At 42.7% G+C, this 17,374-nt stretch overlaps 1 protein-coding gene across 1 annotated transcript in view; it reads right to left on the bottom strand.

Moving 5' to 3' along the window:
• APBB1IP (amyloid beta precursor protein binding family B member 1 interacting protein) overlaps positions 1-17,374 on the bottom strand; it is a 102,163-nt gene that overhangs the window by 17,135 nt on the left and 67,654 nt on the right. The window contains exons 8-10 of the mRNA XM_084618092.1: positions 13,352-13,426; positions 11,246-11,389; positions 8,104-8,214 (exon numbers count right to left, since the gene is read on the bottom strand). Coding sequence (XP_084474218.1) covers positions 8,104-8,214; positions 11,246-11,389; positions 13,352-13,426 — 330 coding nt within the window. The remainder of the gene's footprint in view (positions 1-8,103; positions 8,215-11,245; positions 11,390-13,351; positions 13,427-17,374) is intronic.

The following is a 17,374-nucleotide window of genomic DNA, read 5'->3' as shown; positions in this document are numbered from 1 at the left end:
GTTCGCTGTGAGAGAGGAGAGAACCAGCAGTGGGCCAAACTAAGAACCAAATTATCTGCTGGAGTAACTCCATTATAGAAATTGAGCAGAGAATTTGGCCCTAAAATTCTTGGGAACATTAGAGATCTGAGAGAGACGTGGCAGACTCCTGAGATACCAACAAAGCTTAGCTAGATGGGCTACAAGGGAAAATGTACCCAGCTGCAGAAATGGAGTATGATGATGCCCTTGTCTCAGTTTATCCCCAGGAAACCATTTTGTTTCATCCTAGATTAATTCAGCATTATGCACCATTACCTTCAGATTACTCAAGCAAAACCAGCACCAATAAACCATAATTAAATTCACTCAGTCACAGACACATCAGATTGACTAAACCAGTCAATTTGCATATAGATTACCTTGCTATTAGTCTGCTTTGAAGGATTTTTCATCATGGCATGAGATAACTGGTTCCAGGACTGGCGAATACACACACACACACACCCCACTATAATCTATTATGTTCAAAGTTTCTGTTAAATACAATGGAAAATTTCACCAAGGAGATGAACTGACCCTTCTTGCCAAAGTGGGTTCCTCTGGCTTTGGAACGGTTTCAACTAGGGCTGTTGATTAATCACAGTTAACTCACACGATTAACTCAAAAAATTAATTGTGATTAAAAAAAGTAATCGCGATTAATCGCACTGTTAAACAATAGAATACCAATTGAAATTTATTAAATATTTTTGGATGTTTTTCTAAATTTTCAAATATATTGATTTCTATTACAACATAGAATACAAAGTGCACAGTGCTAACTTTATATTATTTTTTATTACAAATATTTGCTCTGTACAAATGATAAGCAAAAGAAATAGTATTTTTCAGTTAATCTCATACAAGTACTCTAGTGCAATCTCTTTATCATGAAAATGTAACTTACAAATGTAGAGGTTTTTTTGTTACATAACTGCACTCAGAAGCAAAACAATGTAAATCTTTAGAGCCTACAAGTCCACTCAGTCCTACTTCTTGTTCAGCCAATCGCTCAGACAAACAAGTTTGTTTACATTCATGGAAGATACTTCTGCCTGCTTCTTATTTACAATGTCACCTGAGAGTGAGAACAGGTGTTAGCACTTTTGTAGCTGATGTTGCAAAGTATTTATGTGCCAGATATGCTAAACATTCGTATGCCCCTTCATGCTTCAGCCACCATTCCAGAGAACATGCTTCCATGCTGATAATGCTCATTAAAAAACTAATTCATTAATTAAATTTGTGACTGAACTTCTTGGGGGGAGAATTGTGTGTCTCCTGTTCTGTTTTACTTGCATTCTGCCATATATTTCATGTTATAGCAGTCTCAGATTATGACCCAGCACGTCTGTTTTAAGAACACTTTCACAGCAGATTTTACAAAACGCAAAGAAGGTACCAATGTAAGATTTCTAAAAATAGCTATAGCAGTTGACCCAAGGTTTAAGAATCTGAAGTGCAGTCCAAAATTTGAGAGGGATGAGCCAGGGGTGGAGCATGCTTTCAGAAGTCTTAATAGAGCAACACTCAGATACGGAAACTACAGAACTTGAACCACCAAAAAAGAAAATCAACCTTCTGCTGGTGGCATCTGACTCAGATGATGAAAATGAACATGCGTCAGTCCGCTCTGCTTTGCATTATCAAGCAGAAACCATCATTAGCATGGACAAATATCCTCTGGAATGGTAGTTGAAGCATGAAGGGACATATGAATCTTCAGCGCATCTGGCACATAAATATCTTGCTATGCCGGTTACAACAGTGCCATGCGAATACTTGTTCTCACTTGCAGGTGACATTGTAAACAGAAGCGGGCAGCTTTATCTCCTGCAAATTGTAACCAAACTTGTTTGTCTGAGCAATTGGCTGAAATAGGACTGAGTGGACTTGTAGGCTCTGAAGTTTTATATTGTTTTGATTTGAATGAAGTTATTTTTTGGTACATAATTCTATATTTGTAAGTTCAACTTTCATGATAAAGAGATTGTATTACAGTACTTGTATGAGGTGAACTGAAAAATATTATTTCTTCTGTTTTTTTACAGTGCAAATATTTATAATCAAAAATAAATATAAAGTGAGCACTGTACACTTTGTATTCTGTATTGTAATTGAAATAATTATCTTTGAAAATGTAGAAAACATCCAAAGATATTTAAATAATTAGTATTCGATTATTGTTTAACAGGGTGATTAATTGTGATTAATTTTTTTAATTGCATGATTAATCATGTTTACTTTTTTTAAATCGCTTACAGCCTTAGTTTCAACCTAACAGTACAAAATGAATGATGATGATGATGTACATGCTGTTCCCAATGCAATTCCCAGATAATGTAATAGGAGAGCCATATTTTAGGGACAGCTGCTTTATATTTATATTGTATAGGTGCTATCCCACATGGTGCTGGACAGTCTTGGCTTGTGCACTCACTACAGGTGTGAGAGGTAACTTCTTCCAGTGGTTGCTGAAAATTGACTTCCTGGAGAAGTATAAGCAGAAGTTTTTGCTTCCCCTTCATTTCTGAGTAGCCAGAGCTGTCAAGAAAAGCGGGTGGTTTGGAAAGCTGTGCTATTGTGGGGTTTGTTCTTTCTGCCACACTCCACATGGCAATAGGAGAGGTGTCCTCGTTTGGATACAGGTTTGAATGAAATGTTTCTTTCCAGCTGGCTGTGCATCCCTTTTCTCGTCTGTATTGGAGATCAGGAGAGCTTCCTTGGACCGTACCATTAGTGTTCTGTCATATGCATGGGCACCCAGAGGCTGTTTTATTATTGTTGGATTCTTTGGAGAGGGACTGCTAACACCAGCACCCTGCCTTTGATATGAAAGGAGAGCCAAGGATTAGAATTAAAATGTGCAATACCCCCATTTGGCCTCAAAAGGGAAAAGGTCTGATGCCCTTTAAATTTTGGCCTGTGTTAAGTAATGGTTAGTTGAGCAAGATGGAATTATCTGCATGCTTAGATGTGCAGCTCCTCCAAGGGTTTGCTTCCTTCTGAGGTTTTATTTTTTAATAGGTTGTGTTGTTTTTCTTATGTGTAACTTTTCCTTTAAGGAACGGAGGCCTGATGGGACACCTGGTTCACACGTAAAAGGCCTGTTCCAGTGGTTAGTCTCATTTTATTGAAAGTTATGACCCAGCATAGGCCAAGTGGGTAAGAGGAGAAAAAAAATCTTTCAAGCTTTATGGTTCCTCAAATGCCTGAGGATACATGCTGACTCTACCCATATGCCTCGGCAGAGCCCTTTCCCTACCCTGCGCTATCTTCCTAGGGTTCCAAAAGACATTAGTTCCAGTTTACTGCTCAGGAATTGATAGAGGCAGCTAAATGTGACTTCAGCTTTCTGGTAGATGCTGATTAGCCACCTGGGCTCCTTTCAGTTAGACAAGCCCAGCTGGGTTTGTCTCTGTCTAATAGAAGTGGGCATTAGGAAGTAGCTATTTGTTCCATTGCCTCCGACTCTTTCTGAATCATCCTGATAGGAAACTTCTGAATAAGCTAAACAAAATGTTCTCTCTTTCACTAGAAGACACTGAGCAGTGCTCTTGAGAAACCTCTAAGATACTGGTCAACTAGCTTTTACCTTCATTATCTCCTGAGGTATCTTGATGGTTCAAATGGAAAAAAAAATATCACTGAAAGGAATAGCTTCCTCTGTGCTCAGGGCTAAAGCATGTTTAATACAGCAGTTTAACGAAAAAGTCGGGAAGCTGCATTCACAACTCATCACTGTTCTATCAGAAAAGATTCTCGGAACATAAGAGATTATAATCAAAGGGGCACATCCTCCTTTGATAGAATTTCCACCTTCCCTTTCCAGAAACACTTGACAATCCTACACATATACACAGGAAGATGGTAAGAAACGCTGTTCCTTGCCTTAATCGTCTCTTGAGATCCCTTCCATCCCTAAAGAAATATGAGATCATAAAATAAAAGAAAGCAAGATTTCTTTCAGGGTATACTTCATCACATTGGTATTGTGGGGGAGGATCTCTGGAGTCAGGTACTAGTTCTGTTGCTTGGATCTAGTCATCTGGTAAGATGGCTCAATGATGTTTTGGGGTTGTTTTTTGGGTGGGAGTAGGGTGTATGTATGTGCTTTCTTCAAAACTAACATTCATGTTGTTTTATGTAGCTTTATCACAGGCTGTTCTGTTAACCATTCACCTCCTTTGCATGAACAATGGGCCCTTTCAATATCTTTGAAGTATGTGTGAGCATAAGCTTAAAAGGTGTGGATGTGAAACCAATAGCTCATATCTTAGTCTTACTAAAATGAGGTCTGGAGGAATCCATTATCCAAAAAATAGTCTCCTTTCACTTACAGGTTAATTCCACTGTCATCATTGCACCTGAATGTATGCACAAGACTTCCTTTCCATTAATTCATCTTGGACACTCAGTCACAGAATGAAAGACATCTCTTGTTGTGATTAGTCAGTGATGACTCTCTAAGATGGTTTGTTCTCCTTTGGCAACTCAGTACAAGTTGCCCCCTGCAAGATAATCTCACCTAGAACATTTGCACATTAATACTTAACCTAACTAGGAGAGGAGCAGTTCACCAGTATAAACTTTGTGACAGCTCTACTCCCATCTTCACACTTTGATATGTCACCAGCATCCACTCAACCTAAAAACAGCCCAACGGTCAACCACAATTCTAGACACTGTTAGAAAGGTTACACTTCTGCTCCCAGCACGAGTATATGGAGGCTCGCAGTACAGAGAACGCACTGGTTTAGGCCTGTCCCTTACAGACAGTGAGAGATAAGAAAGAGCTACATGCAACAGGACCAGAGTTAATGAGATCTCTGGTTTTGCAACTACATCCTAAATGCATCTAGAGGAATCGATACTTGAGTTGGCTTGCAGCTGTGTGGGAGTGTGACAGCAGTGTGGTGCTTGCCAGGTAGGGCAACTGACTGAAGTTATACAGAACACACCACAGTGTATTTCTTTCCCACAACCCCCTGCACTCAAACTACCACCATCCTCAGCCCCATCGTACTGGCAATGGCTGAAAGTAAAAGAGGAAGGATGTGGTAGAACTTGGCTCTATTGGCCACTATTTCCCCCCATACAGCAACAGTTTAAAATGTGCAGACCATCTACGTTTAGGCCTCTTTCAACCACTGCAATTGCCAGTTTCAAGAATGCCACAATAAAGTGTAAAACTGTTCCAGTCAGGAACCTACCACATGTCCCAGCCTCTGAAAACATATTAGAATAAAAATGAAGACCAATAACAGTAACATAGACCACATTTCTCCTTACCCATAATAGGGCTGTGTGGATATGATGCTTATTCTGTTACATTGCTAGTACACTTTAAAGGCCCTATAGCAAACATTTTTAAGTAAAAGATATTTCAAACTCAAATTTATGATGCATAAACCCCTTCCTCTCAGGCTTTCACTATTGGTTTTTCCTCTCCACCACCACCACAGTTAAAGTGATACAGAGGCACAAGATGTTAATTTCATACATCCAAGGTATTTTAGTTTAATAAATATGTTAGTGCAACAGTGATAATTTGTAGCCTAAACTGTTTTTTTGTCACAAATGGTAGCACACTGGGTTATAAAGTTCTCACAGTGATGTGAATTATTAAAAACAGTGCTGAGCACTCTAAAAATCATTTTCCTGATGTACTTCATTTTCACCTACTTGCAAAGCGAATAAAATGTCTAGAAAGCACGTACATTAGTCAGATACTAATTTTGACCACTTTCACCCACTTTGAATGTTATACAGATGCACTGTGGCAGTTAAATATGCTCACAACAGCTTTGAAGTCTTTTACAGGGAACCAACTTCAACTCATTTTAAAAGCAGATTGAACTATTTCTCTTTTCTCCATTAAGTGTTCACGTGTTTTCTGGATAATAATAATACCTAGCTCTGATATAGCGCTTTTCATGAGTTCAGCGGTCCTCAACCCACGGTCCAATTAGCACACAGCTGCAGCCCAGCTCTGCCCTGTGTGCCTGGGGTCCCAGGCTCTCAGCTGCCCAGCACGAGGGTGTCTGAGCTGTCCCACTACCAGTGCAGAGGGATCCAGCCGGGCTATCCTGCTGCCCAGCATGGCAGGGATGGGGTCCAGGTTGGGGCTGCTGGCCTGCCCTACGTGGCGGGAGTCCAGGGTCGGGGCTGCTGGGGGCCCCATGGGGTCAGGAGTCCGGGGCTGCCAGCGGGCCCATGGGGACAGGGGCAGCTGGCCTGCCCTGTGAGCTTCAGGATCCGGGGCAGCTGGCCTGCCCTGCAAGCTCTGGGGTCCAAGACAGCTGCCCCGTCCTGTGAACTCTGGGGTCTGGGGGAGCCGCCCGGCTCAGAGAGCTCTGGGGCAGCCACCCAGCCCCATATGGCGGAGTCCACAGGGTTCCCAGCTGTCCTGCTGCCTGGCGTGGTGGGGTCCAGCCAGGCTGCCCCGCCACCCAGCGCAGTGGGGTCAGGGCTGCTGGCCCGCCCTGTGTGGTGGGAGTCTGGGGTTGTGGCTGCTGGCAAGCCCTGCAGGGTCAGGGATCCAGGGCTCCTGGCCGGCCCTTTTTGCTCCAGGGTCCATTGCTGCTGGCCTGCCCTGCGTGGCGGGGGTCGGGGCTGCCACGCAGCCCCATGAGGTCCAGGGCTGCTGCGTGGCAGGGGTCCAAGACTAGAGGCCGGTCTATCCCGCCTGGCAGGGGTATGGCACAGCTGACCGGCCACCTGAAATCTGGGGTCTGGGTGCAGGACTGCCAGCCGGCCCCGCATGGCGGGGTTTGGGGCAGCGATGTGGCAGGTATCCAGGATGAGCATCTGGCCCACCCCACATGGTTGGGGTCCGGGGCAGCTGTGTGGTGGAAACCGGGGTTGGCCTGTTGGCCCCATGGGATCCGGAGTGGGCAGCTGGCCACCCGGCGCAGCAAGGGTCAGGGTCAGGGCTGCCGCTACTCGGCCACCCGGCCACTGCAGCCCAGGTAACATATTGTGGGCCACATATGCAGCCCACAATATGCAATCAGTTGAGAACCACTGCATTAGTTAATCTCAAAGTGTTTTCCAAAGGAGACAAATGTAATTATACCCATTTTAGAGATGGGGAAAATGAGGGACAGAAAGGAAGTGACTTTGCCAAAGTGGTTTATGGAGAACTGCATTATCTAAACTGCTGAACTGTATTAGTCATTTAAATCTGCGAACAGAAAATCAGTCTGATTCACACAAATTATTTGTACTTGGGCCATGTGTAAACTAAATTGGCAAACACTTGAAATTGGACAGATACTTTTTTTTTGGATAACAAGTCCATTAAAATGCAGCTATAACCGGAAGAGAAAAATTAAAAATGGCACTTTGCTGTGTATCTGCTTCTTATTGTCTTTCAGGTTGACTAACCATTGTTTGGTAGCAGCTCTTGTTAGCACCACAGGCCCATAAGAGCTGTAGAAGAAGAATCTGTATCTTCTGCCATGTCAGTGTTGCCAGATATGTTCTGATTTCTGAATCTCTATTATTTTAGCTAGTAATCTAGACCCGGTTAAGGCCATCTAGTGCCCTAGATGCATCATGCCACAAGGCACCTCACAGTTCTGGCCCTGCGCCATGGGCTCACCCCTCCACTTGGAGTACAGTGGTAATGCGGCATCCCCTTCTCTCCCTGAGAGGAGCAGGCAGTAGTGTTGGGTCCCTCATCTCCCCACCTGGAGTAGCAGAAAGAGGAGACCCACTACTTTCTCCAGCAGCTGGACTGTAGCTACGTGGGTGGGCCAGGCCCACCATGCTCTTCTCCTCCTGCCACACAGAGTTGTGCTTTAAAGCATGACATCTACTGGGCCTAATCCTGCAAGATGTTGAGCAACATCTTAAGGGCCCCAATTCAGCAAGGTACTCATTGTGACTACTCATGTGCTTAAAGTTAAGTAATTCCTAAAGGTACGTTGCTGAATAGGGCCAAAGTGACTCACAGGTGAGGGTGTGCAGTAATGTTGCAGGAAGCACTCTGCACCTTACAGGATCAGACCCTTACCATATCTGTATATGGCAGCAGTTAAAGCACACATTAGCATAACAGACTTCTCTTGTACATACCTTTAAGACAAAGCAGTAATCCGTAGGTGCCTTGTATTTCAGTTTGTACTGAGTACCATAATAAATATTCAAATTCTCGAATTGTATGAAGCAAGCCAAATCCCGGGATGTCTAAAAAATGGAAACCAAACATTCTGTTGTTACAGGGAATTAAGCTATGATGCCAGACACATTAAAAGACCTTTTTTCAAACCACTTTGATGCTGAATCTTGTTTTAACTGTTGTGGATTTTATCAAAGCGGAGAGAATGACAAGTGTTTGAGTTGTTCTTAAACTTTAGTGACCATTAAGACAAACAGAGAAAGGTATCAATGCACCTTTAGAATCACAATGAAACATTTTACTACATTCCATATAAATTTGAGTTTTGCTGTTTTAATCCTTTGTTTTGTTTCCAAGCCAGTGAACTGTTATCCTTACTGAAGAGAGTGGTTCCTAGTAGGAAAAAACTTTAATTGATTAAAATAGATGTAGGTCCTGCAATGACGCTTCTGCAGTTCTAGGGGGAAATGGTGTTAGGGAAAAAATATTGTTTTTATTCTAAGCAACTGCCTTTCCCTTGAAACATACAGTCAATGTGTGTAAATTTACACATGAGTAAACGAGCCACATTTCATCTGTTCCTGCTTCAAAACTGCCTTAAAAAGACAATTCCAGCCCTCCTCCCACCGCATCTCCATGCGCTGGTATCTTTCTGTCTACCACCGTAGGTAACCTATTATTTGTTCGTACCGTGTTGCTGTGGCAACAAGGTGTCTGTTGGCACACTTTGCTGCATTAAGGATTTCTGGGTACAATGTATAATCTTCACACTCTTTATACATGTTAATGCAAAAACAGTCCTATCTCCATATCTTTCTGAATATGCCCATATACTTAGTAACTGAATGTACACTGGACACCTCAAAAAGCTTCTCTCCTTGGGGGTGGAGGTCATATTTTAGTGTAACATGCTTGCTTGTTGTTACGCTTTCATTAAGATACTTCCTTGGGATCACTTTATTCACACTGGGGTAGTGCATTTATGAACACTGCCGTTTAGTGGTAGCTCCTGACAAGAGGGGACAGTAGCATGAATTCTGTGCTCTGGAATGCCTTGGTATTAATTATAAGTATCTCCCTATTCAGTACCCAACCGGAAGTTCCTACTGAAGTCTTTGTGAGTTTTGCCATTGACTGCAATGGGGCTAGGATTTCACACTGAGCGCATTCAAATCAATGAAACTTACGGGCAACCTCAACACCAAGCCTTCAATGGGAATGACAATGGAGTTCTTGCTTTTCTTAGGAACCAATGCATGATTGAGTCCAATCCAGATACAATTATTTAAAGGGAAACATTCATCACAGGTAAGTAGGGGACGTAACAAATTATCATGTAGAAGATAAGTCATTTATTGCAAGTATTTTTGCAAAGCCATAATGTTATTCCTATTGCATGACCAGACAAAACAAGACTTTAACTGCATAATTTAAAGAAAAAAGTTTAAACAAGTAACTTGTGTGTTTGGTGCTGCTAACTTCTTGGGCTTTCCATTAATATCAGTTTGTGGAACAGAGAATGATACTTAGGTGGACTAACGGTTTGAAGCAATTGCTGGTGTGGAAATAGTGACACGATTGCGGTCAAGGACACTTTCTCAAAGTTTTAGGGCCTGACTTGCACGCACAAAACAAGCATAGACCTAAATATTAGGGTATGCAAAATTAACTGCATGTTTGTTTTCATGGGCCTAGATATATTTTGAACGGTCAATATAAAGTGCTCATTTTATTTTTTTAAACATAGCCCAAGGTATGTCAGATTTTCTTTATTTCCATTTTGCTAGAAAGAATTAGACCAATTTCATAGTCCACCATTCTTGGAATGAGAGTATTTCACTAATCTGCATTGTGATTGGAGAAGATCCTTCCAATCACAGTTCTAGACTGTTTGGTAAGAGTGCTGTATGGGTGGGAGATTCACTGAGGAATGGAAAGCCCAGATGACCACTGCCTTAGAAGTCAGACACAGCCATTCTACAAACTACAGTACAAGCAGGGCAGTCATCTAATTAATGCTGCATTTTGCCCGGACTTGGGTCCTAGTCTGTTTCTGCAGCTGGGTCACCTGAGTAGTAGCACTACATGCCTCTGCCACTCACGGGCGGACTTGTCTCTTATTTTTTAAGTTGATCACTATTTCTTTCATTGTGATTTATTCAGGGAATGACAAAAAATTAAGTCCCATTGACTTGGTGTACATCATTAGCTCTGGGTATGGGGAGGCTCAGTCACTGGCACAAGCATTTTCATCCAAAGCAAATCTGAAGCATTAAGAGCCATAAGTGGCAGCACTTGTCAGAATATAAAACTGCCAACCCAGTACCCAAAAGTCAGTACCAAAGATGTTACTCTAGAAATGAGCAGCAGTGAGCCCCCTTCTGCAGTGCACTTCAGGCTCCTTTGCTTATCCACTGCGGGCTGGCAATTCAGACTCTTTCAATACCCGGTAATGGTAAATGTCACTGTATTAGATTCTGTCAACCTGAACGCCTCTGTCTCACCTCTTGTTCTATTGAGGGCAGCCTTAAAAAGCTGAAAAGGCACAACATATTCTCTAGGCAAAGATCTCTTCAGGAAAAACATTTGGCATATAATAGCACAAAGACTTCAGAGCACTTCCCTGCAACAGCTGTTGGCATGGCAAGTTGGTTACAAACACAGACTATAAAAGCCGGACTAGAGCTTTCAACTGAGTCTTGTTATAAACAATGTCAGGTTTTCTGCACTTCCATTTTGCTATACAGAGTGAGACTGTTTGCAAACTTCTTAAATTCCCTTCCACAAGGAACTAGATATGAAGTAAAAGCATTATTTGCAGCAAAGTGCCAGCTGACAGGCATTGGGGCTTTCCCCCCATTGACTTCAAGAGCGGCAAGATTTCACCCAATGTTTTTACCTAACTGAAGAAACCAAAAATGAGGGGAACTATACAGGATTTCTGTGACTACATCCTAATATTTGCACAAGTGTCGCAGTCAAAGGAAAAATCTGTCGCAGATGCACCAGCCATTGCTCTCAAAATGTCACTTCAGGAGCTCTTCACTTTCACCTACATGAATTGCTATACTGCTAAAATGATGCCTTTGATTTCCTGACCTTGGTCTTTCCCTTGGGGACGTAATAAATTCCAGAAGCTCGTAGAAGAAAATAGCGCCTCTTCCAGGACTTTTTTCCATCTTCCTTCAAATAAAGGGCCCCTTCAAGTTCTGGCACAATGACAGACGTCCCACAGAAGCTTTCCTGTGCAGCGAGAATTGGATTACACAAAATAAATGGACTTGAGTACCCATATTAATAAACAGCAGCAAACTGTTCACTTAAAACCGGACATTTTCTGCGACAGTGAATGTATAAAGATGGGGAGCCCAGTTATGGAACAGAGAGTCAAATATGTAAACGTGAGTTTTCCATATTAAAGTGCTCATGTGGGACTTGGGCATTCTTTTTAGATACTTGCTCTGGGAAACTGTCCTCACAGCAGAGGGCCCACACACAGCTAGCTCATTCCCTTCTCTTAAGCCCCAGACTAAATATTTAAGGGTTAAGTAGTGGATAGAGACTTCTACCATTAGGCTCTTTGCATAGTGGTGGACTTCTATTTCTGGCCACCCCTAGTCCTGGACCAGAAACAGATATTACTTAATGAAGGATTTGCAATAACCTACTAAAGACTTTAACCAGAGAAAGCATTTTCTGCTGAGGAAGATAGAATAAAATGCTTGGCACCATTATTCTCACACGCTCGGGTTTTTGACTATTGCAACATCTCTAGGTTGTGTAGGGAAATACTTAATACCCTAGAAACTGCTCCTAAAGGCACCAAGAACTTTAAAATAAAATCAAAGATTGAGAGATTTCTATTAATACTTATTTTTAAGCACATACCAGCATTCACAAACCATGTGAACAAATACATGTTATTATTAGCCATGAAACTGCTCCTGTTGCCACGGGTAAAACACTCAGGGTAATCTCTAATGTCAACATACTTTATTTTCTCATTTAGAAGTTACTGTGGACAGCTCTCTGCTTGCTGATATTTGGTGGCTTTGTTATCATGCACTAATTCTAAAGTGGGACTCCCCAGGCATCTGAGTGTAGATTATCCTCTTCCTGCATTTGCATCAAAGCTAAAATGTTTGCCCAAAACTAAAGGGTTTTTTCATTCCCTTAGTTCTGTGATCATCGTTTGTTTGTTATAAGTCTAGATTTCTCTTTCTCATCTGAACTGAACTTTCAACAAGAAGGGTCAGAAGATAAGCAGGCTTAAACTGGAATCAAATCCAAAGGCTGCTTGTATAAGCTGGCCGCAGAGCTAACACTAGTAACTGTAGCAACCTGCATGGAACTTGGGAGGAGGAACTCAGGTTGCAGGATGGAAGAGTCTGGAAGAGGAATCAGGAAGTTAGTCTGTATGCATGTGGCTTGAGTGCTTACAGCAGCATCTCTGTGAATAGTTCTCTTTATAAAGAGACAATTTAGTTTTACAAGCATGGAGTCCTTTCATGGTACAACCCAGCATGTAGTACATGAAAAAAAACTTGTGGGGGTGGGGGAAATGTACCTACTTAAATAGAAAGAAAAGCAACTACTTATTTCATTATTATCATTATTGATCAGTCTTATTCATGATTTAAAAAATAAAAAGCCAATCTGATTCTAGCCCAGGAGTGTTTTAGACTATTGGTAATGCTCTGATGGGGATCTTGCAAGCAACACATTTCTGCAACAATGTCAGAACTAAGATGAACCTTGATTGCAGGTGCCTCTTTAGAGGACTGTGAAAGTGCAATGCTTCTAATCCCCTGCTGTCCTTGTTCAGGCCCCAGTCCTGTAAACACCTAAGCAGGTGCTTCACTTAACGGAAATCAGTCGGACTACTCACTGTAGAAAAAAGCTAAGCACATGTGTAAATATTTGTAGGACTGGCACCTAACAGAAGAAAGGAATTATCTGCACTATGTTTTATAATAAAAATATAAAAAAATATACAATGTAGAGTCTATGCTTTCAGTGGTGAGCTGCAGATGAAGTTGAACAGCTTCCTACACAGCCTTAAACATAAAGCTGGTAATAACAAACACAGAACTTCCTGTGACACATTAGCCAACAAAGAACTAAGCACGGCTGCTAAGAGCAGATGTAGGCTGTGGGACTCTGCCACATCAGCACTTGCACCATCCCTTTCCCAAGCTGGCTTACCTCCAGGAGAAACTCTTTGTTTTTCTCATTCATTTCCTTGCCTTCATTTTTCCCTTTGTTTGCCAGGTAGAAATTCTGATTAAAATACAAGAAGTTGATGTTGAACAGAAAAGACAAAGAATATAAATGAACAGATCACATCATTATTCAGCCTTTCTGTATTGTGCACTGAGCTAGACGGTATGAGGCAGGTAGCCAAGTATTGCTCTTCAAATCTCATTACAGGAAACCTTCCCCAAAGCTGCCTGTTGGAGTTTATATGTCAATTTCTCAATCTAAAATTCATTTTACCCATATACCCCTACACCCCACCCCAACCCCTTACTTGAAAAAAATGTGACTCAAGTCTTGATTTTGTTTGGCTGCCTTTCTGGGTCAGTGGGTTTGATTTTATTTTTTCAATTTGAACACCGTCCGAGCTTCCTAGAGGTGGCCGTTACAGAACATGATTGAGGGTCACGCAGCAGATTAGTATGTGATGAAGAAAAATGTAGTGCCAGGAACTGAATGCACAATTTTCTAGCAATCAATGTTTATGGTGTGCATTGCTTCAGAAATGGAGCTGCGCATGTGCCACAGATCTTTATTATTTAGTAACAAGTGTTTGGACACAGTCGATTTTACAGAGTTCCTTACTTCTACATTTGTATGTTGCATTTTTTCACCATCCAGGAAAGTACTTTTTGTCCAAGGAGTCCTTTGAAGGCCAAGGGGTTATTTTGCATACTTGTTGACAGACTCTGTACACCACCACATCTAGCATCAAACTCAGTGTTTGAGACTTGGGCCTAAACTTTGAAACAATGCCTCCACCACTGTGGGTGCAAGTATCCTCACCTGGAATTGCACCCATTCAGAAGCCTATATGCCTCGACAATGTAGCTGTGCTGTCTAAAGGGGTACAGTTGCAGACACAAGTAGTTGGACCCACATTTAACTGTAGACTCGAAACTGTATCTGGAGTTGTGAAGGTCAGGATCATGCTCTGGTAAAAACCAAGGCCCAAATCTGTTGGCAGCTTCTAAACCTAAAGGCCTGCTGACTTGAAACCAAAGCAGGGAAATAACAATGTTTATAAATAGTCCCTTTGGCTTTGGTTGAATTATGAATAAGGTAAATTGTTTGCTTTATGGCCTCTATCCTGCAAACAAAACCTGTTTCATCCAGGTAGAATTCTGCCACATTTTTTGAAAGCTGGCTACCTAAAATTACTCTCCTAAATCCAGCGTAAAGAGTGTGATTTTTTTTCTCTTTTCCCTATTCCCCCCAAAACCCACCAACAGTTCCCATTGACTTCAGTGAGACTTCTGTGTCCTCAATAGTTCTGACAGTCAGATGACATATTTACATGCAGATTTGTCCTAGAAATCAACAAAGGCCAAAATGTGTCATGGATCTGCAATGTCTTTTTTCTCTTTTGGTGACATTTGCCAGTTAAAGGAGGAACATATTGTGGTTATAAAAAGCAATGTAACCAAACTCCACCTTCATGTGCAAGCAGGTAATTGGAGATGACTGCCACCAGGCAGCCCAGAGAGAAATCGGGGAACCCAGCTTGACCGTGTAACCACATCTTCCTCCTCAAGCAGCATTTTGCATGCAGCTTTGTGGGAGAGCAGGGCTTGTTCAAGATGGTTTATTTTTTCAGGGAGACCCCAGGAGCAACACTTATTTTTAAAAAGTGACCTTAAAATGCACAATGTCAAACAAGCAAGCCTAAAAGCACCATCAGCCACACCTCGTCCTACGCTCCTGCCATGGCCATAGCAATGATTAAACAAAAAAATGAAAGACACTGGAACATTCAAAACTGGGCTATTTTCTACTAGAAACAAAATGGAGCTCAGACTCAGGATTCCCAGAAGTAGGAAAGACTAGACTGGCTACTAGCTGCCTGAGCACATGGCTAATCTGTAGTTCATAGTCCAGGGCTAGATTAAAGTAAATATATGAGTCTAGAGAGGTTGTGGGCAACCTGCGGCCTGCAGGTTGCTCATGGCCCATCAGCGTAATCCGTTGGCAAGCCGCCAGACAGTTTATTTACATTTGCACGGCCGCCTGCAGCTCCCAGTGCCTGCGGTTCGCTGTTCCCAGCCAATGGGAGTTGTGGGAAGCGGCATGAGCCACAGGGACGTGCTGGCCGCCACTTCCCACAGCTCCCATTGGCCGGGAATGGCAAACCACAGCCACTGGGAGCTGCAGACGGCTGTGCAAATGTCAACAAACTGTCTGTCGGTCTGCCAGTGGATTACCCTGACAAGTCGCGTGTGGCCCGTGGGCAGCAGGTTGCCCACCACTGGTTTAGGGCCACAGCTCCTGGAATCCCATGATTACACTGGAATCTCTGCTTTCATTTGGAAAAATGTGCATTTCTAGCCCCTTTGGTTGTAAAAAAAAAAAAAGCCTTGAAAATGTGTCCTGAGTGTGGCTGGAGCCGTGATGCCTACCTGAGTCTGCAGATAGCCTGAAACAACAGCTCTGATGAGGTGAAGTACCACATTCATCTCAGTGCAGTTGCTAATCAGACAACTCCTGCTTTGAGCAGAGAACTCTGTGGTGCCATGCAATCATAGCTCTGCTGTGCTGGTGTTGGCAGGAGCCCCTGCCCACAAAGGGGAAACGTTGAAAAGCAAGCAGGGAATATAGCAGAACAAGTCCCATGACGACTTTGCTTGGCTGGGTGGGGGTTCCCCTTCAGGTAGGATGGACTGTAGTCCACACAAAGTTAGATTGTTGGGTAAATTGAAGCTTCCTCCTTCTCTGGACCAACACGGAGCTACAGGAGGACCTCACTAACCCAGCAAAAGGCTCTAGTGTGGGGGCCTTTGTCACTATCAGCTCAGCAGGGAAAGGACCATAGGAAACCCCAGTGTGTGATTAGGGCCCTGGATTGTCTCAGTCTGGCCCTGTTATAGCCACCAATGCAGAGATTCAGAATGACGCTGATGGCCTTAATGAGACCACAAAGGTCCTCTTACTATGCGTGATTTACATTAGAGCATCTGGCATTTATTTAGGGAAAACAGACCACCCTGTGCCTACAGTCAGCAGTAGAAAGAGAATTTCAGTAATGACAACCAGGTGGCATCACGCATAAGGCTGCTTCTTGTCAGTGCAGGAGGGTTTTGCCACCCAACCCTATGCTACACAGATGTATCATTTCATCTTTCCCTTGCCAACATGCATTTCATTTATTATGGTTCACCTCTTGTATGTCCCTTCTGTTCCTGAAATCTGACAGTATCTGACCTTTATTATCCTTCAATGGATTAGGCCCAGGGGAGGAGACTGCATACTGCACTTGCTATATCTGTATCACTGTGTGGTCTACCACTGATCAGAATGCCATTCATCATCTGCTAGGGGACCACGTGTCCACAATAGGTCATTCCAAGTCCAATACTCAAAGGTCATATTAAAAGACAAACTGTTTCCCTTCTGCAAAGACCCTGGGGGAGAAGTGTGTCAGGGTTGGGAGAGTCAGGCCATTAATGTGAATGCTGCCTAGATTTGCTGGAGAGCTCTCTCCATATACACACAAACCTCCCAAGCATGAATATTTCTATTGTTTGCAAAGGAGGATGTGTCTATCTGTGATAGGGAACTGAGACTCCTTAACAGATGGAGTGATTCTCTGGGAATACAACACAAGAACATGCATGTACATAAGGGGGCAGAGTTACAGTATACAAGTAACGTTAACTTTGCCCCCCTCTCCCAACTTTCAGATTCTGCTTTTTGAAGCCTTTGTGTTCATGTAATAGTTATTTTTGATGTAACAGCCCAGTCCCCCCTCACCACCGAAGAAAGATAAAATAAATAAATTCTGGTATGTAGAATGCTATATCATGCACAAGATGCACACTCAGTGAAGCAAGGCCACATCAGGCTATACATCACTGAACACGGTAGGGAATGAGGCAAGGTTCGAAAAGGTCTATGCTCCCAGAAGTTCTTCTACACACACCTGCATATGAACTCACAAATTGCTCTCCACTCTCATAGCCATGCGAACACATAGCC

This window comes from Lepidochelys olivacea (genome assembly GCF_965140295.1).
Source record: "Lepidochelys olivacea isolate rLepOli2 genome assembly, chromosome: 2".
NCBI lineage: Eukaryota > Metazoa > Chordata > Testudines > Cheloniidae > Lepidochelys > Lepidochelys olivacea.
Note: the sequence above shows the minus strand (reverse complement) of the source record. Positions and strands in the feature narration are given on the sequence as shown.